Source organism: Silene latifolia, chromosome 9 (genome assembly GCF_048544455.1).
Source record: "Silene latifolia isolate original U9 population chromosome 9, ASM4854445v1, whole genome shotgun sequence".
Classification (NCBI taxonomy): Eukaryota; Viridiplantae; Streptophyta; class Magnoliopsida; order Caryophyllales; family Caryophyllaceae; genus Silene; species Silene latifolia.
In genome coordinates, this window is record NC_133534.1 from 33883385 (window position 1) to 33886525 (window position 3141).

The 3141-nt window shown below is 35.0% G+C and overlaps 1 protein-coding gene across 1 annotated transcript; it reads right to left on the reverse strand.

Moving 5' to 3' along the window:
• Window positions 1-588: 588 nt before the first annotated feature.
• On the reverse strand, window positions 589-1542 carry LOC141600840 (F-box protein CPR1-like). The gene has a single exon (XM_074421094.1). It carries the CDS (start codon window positions 1540-1542, stop codon window positions 589-591), a length of 954 nt encoding a protein of 317 aa, XP_074277195.1.
• Between the last annotated feature and the right edge of the window lie 1599 nt (window positions 1543-3141).

The following is a 3141-nucleotide window of genomic DNA, read 5'->3' on the forward strand; positions in this document are numbered from 1 at the left end:
ACGAATTACTTCAAGTAATGCACGAATTGCGAGCTTCACAGTTTCTTGCCCAGCAGTTTGTTTGTAGTTCTTCTCCAAAACTTCTCTAATTGAATTGGAGTTTCTCCAAGCTGCATTAGCTTTCGGTCAAAACGTGCGGATGGATCATGCCGGTATAGAGCGGGCACATTGGTGAATGGGTCAAAGCCCGCAATCAAGGTTGAGAGACCAAATGGTCTAACACCACCACTCTATGTGTACTTCTGCTAAAGGCCAGCAATGTAACGAGTAATATACTCGACTGTCACTGGATCTTCCAAGGTAAGCCTGTGGCTTTGACATTCTACGCGTACCTTGTTTATAAGGACACGGGCATCAGCTTTCAGCCCAGCACAGGCTAGCGCGATATGGTTGTCAAGGTTTACAATTTGTGCAAAACTTAAGAACAAAGGTAACGACATAGGAGATGAGATACAAAAGTGGGACAGGTGATCCCACCTCCTCAATGATAACGGCTTACTATTTATGCAAAACTTAAAAACAACTTGAGACAACAATTAAAAAACCCATTTTTTATTTATGCCCGTGCAACTTTGCACGGGTTTTAAACTAGTTTTCAAAAGGAAACCATTCACCCTCCTCATAGAAATAACCATCATCATAATAACCCTTGTCTTGGTCGGCATAATCATCGTCCACCTCTCGTTCTCTGGATAATGAACGAATTTGTAGACCTCCGGGAAAGTTTAAAAGGCTTTCCTTGCAAATATATGCGAAAGATAAATAATCGGTATAAAGGCCATCAACATCGAATCCTGTCTCGGGGAATTTTTTATCTCTAAGGTTATACCAACTAAATTTGCCTCTAGAATTTGGTATACACAATAGTTCATGTGATGATCCTTTTTTATAAGCAATAGGGTGGTAAACGGATTCGGGTCCTTTTCCAGGAAGGCTCATCAACTTAACCCAAGACTCTTTAACACCAACATCCTTCATGACCCATACACTATAAGTCGAATTGTTCTCATCGTAACATGAAAAACGCAAACACCCATCCAGCGCGCCAAGGTGATAGTAATCCTCTGACGATTTTGGAGTTGGGTTGGACTCGATTTCATACAATAGAATATCAGGCAAGACCACATCATTAGACCATCGTTCAGCCTTTATATCAAAACAACCAATTCTCGTTAAGCGACTACCACTCTCGAAAATCATGACAAGTAAATGGTTTTGTACAAGAACGGGAGTATGACACCATTCAGGCGTGGTCGGTTTACACTCGACAAGTTTCCACAAATTAGTGTTCAAGCTATAGACGATGACCTCCGTTACTAAAACGTCATGTATACCTCGATGGTACTGGACAAACCTAACAACTTTGATATCGTCATTGAATTCATTGTCTAAACAATGACACATCCCATAATGTGCATAGTTATTGTGAGTGGCAACGTAAAATTTAGGGAGTACACGGGTAGTCGGGTTGAGCAAGATGAGACCTTCAAGGTCAGTGAATCCGCACCCAATCAAGAGGCATGATTCGCAAGAAGCCACCATTGACATCGAGGGTGCTAACCACTGTGACGGTATAGGGTAAGGGCAGACCGTAGGAGGAGAGTCTAGAGAGTCCAGTTCATATATACGGAAGGAGCCGCCGTACTCGCCTGGGAGGATTAAGGCCCTGTTCTTCTGGACTTAAAGTCACTCTCTATAAGTTAAGTTCAGCAAAATTAAGTTAAGTTCAGAAAAGTTCAGCAAAATTAAGTTAAGTTAAGTTCAGCAAAATTAAGTTCAGAAAAGTTCGGCAAAATTAAGTTCAGCAAAATTAAGTTCAGAAAAGTTCAGCAAAATTAAGTTCCGAAAAGTTAAGCATAATAATAAGTTTCATAATATTGACGAGTTTTAAAAAATAGATACAATTTTCGTTCAAATCGGTTGTATAAACAATCCGAGATTAATTATTATTCTATATAATTTTTTCAAAAAAAAAATATTAATTTAAAGCGGAATTTTTACCTATCCCCCGAAGGTATGTTAGAGCATTTTAATTACCGACATTCGTCATTGAGAATGAAAGTTGAAATGACATTTGGTCAATTGAAAAAAAGGTGGAAGGTGTTTAAAGTTATGCCTCAAATGTCACCTAAGTATCAAATGTCCATTATTGTTTCTAATTTCACACTTCATAATTTTATACGAATGCACACTCATGGGATACCTGTTATACAACATGAGAACGTTCTAGGGACAAAAGATTTAGGCATGTTTGATAAGAAGCAGAAAAAAGCTATGTACAAGGTGCGAAATAACATAGTCAAGAACATTTGGCGAGGCAATGGATTTGACGGGGTGAGCTCAAATGAAGATGAAGAAAGTGACGAGGAAGATGATAATATGGAACTAGATGATTAGAAAGAAAAAAAAAGTAATGTGATTTACTTTTTATTTTTATGTATTAGGTAATGTGTACGAAAATATTAACTTATATAAATAAAGTATTTTATAATCTTTATTTGTGTTTTTAGTTATATTTCTTTATTATTATTATTATTATTATTATTATTAAATATTATTTTTTTTTGAAGGGAATTATTATTATTATTATTATTATTATTATTATTATTATTATTATTATTATTATTATTATTATTATTATTATTATTATTATTATTATTATTATTATTATTATTATTATTATTAGTAGTAGTAGTAGTAGTAGTAGTAGTAAGTGAAATTAAATTAAGTTAATTTAAGTAAGATTATTTTAATTTAGAAAAGTTAAGCTATTATAGGTTAAGTTCAGCAAAATTAAGTTCAGCAAAATTAAGTTCAGAAAAGTTCAGCAAAATTAAGTTCAGAAAAATTAAGTTCAGAAAAGTTCAGCAAAAATAAGTTAAGTTCAGCAAAATTAAGTTAAGTTCAGAAAAATTAAGTTAAGTTCAACAACTTTAAGTCCAAAAGAACAGGGCCTAAGAGGCGATGATTGGCCTCGGTAAATAATGCATTGAATTTGGGGGACGAAATCTCAGTTAGAAAAGACTTGGAAACGCACTTGAAGCGAAAGAGGGATTTAGCGGGTAATTTGGGGAGTATACATGTTAATATTAATTCCATGGGAAGGCTAACTCTACAAAGTGGTTCAAGGGTTTTTAAATC

What these genes read in the sequence shown, in the direction of transcription:
- LOC141600840 (XM_074421094.1), bottom strand. Translation starts at nt 1,542, where the DNA reads ATGGTGGCTTCTTGCGAATCATGCCTCTTGATTGGGTGCGGATTCACT.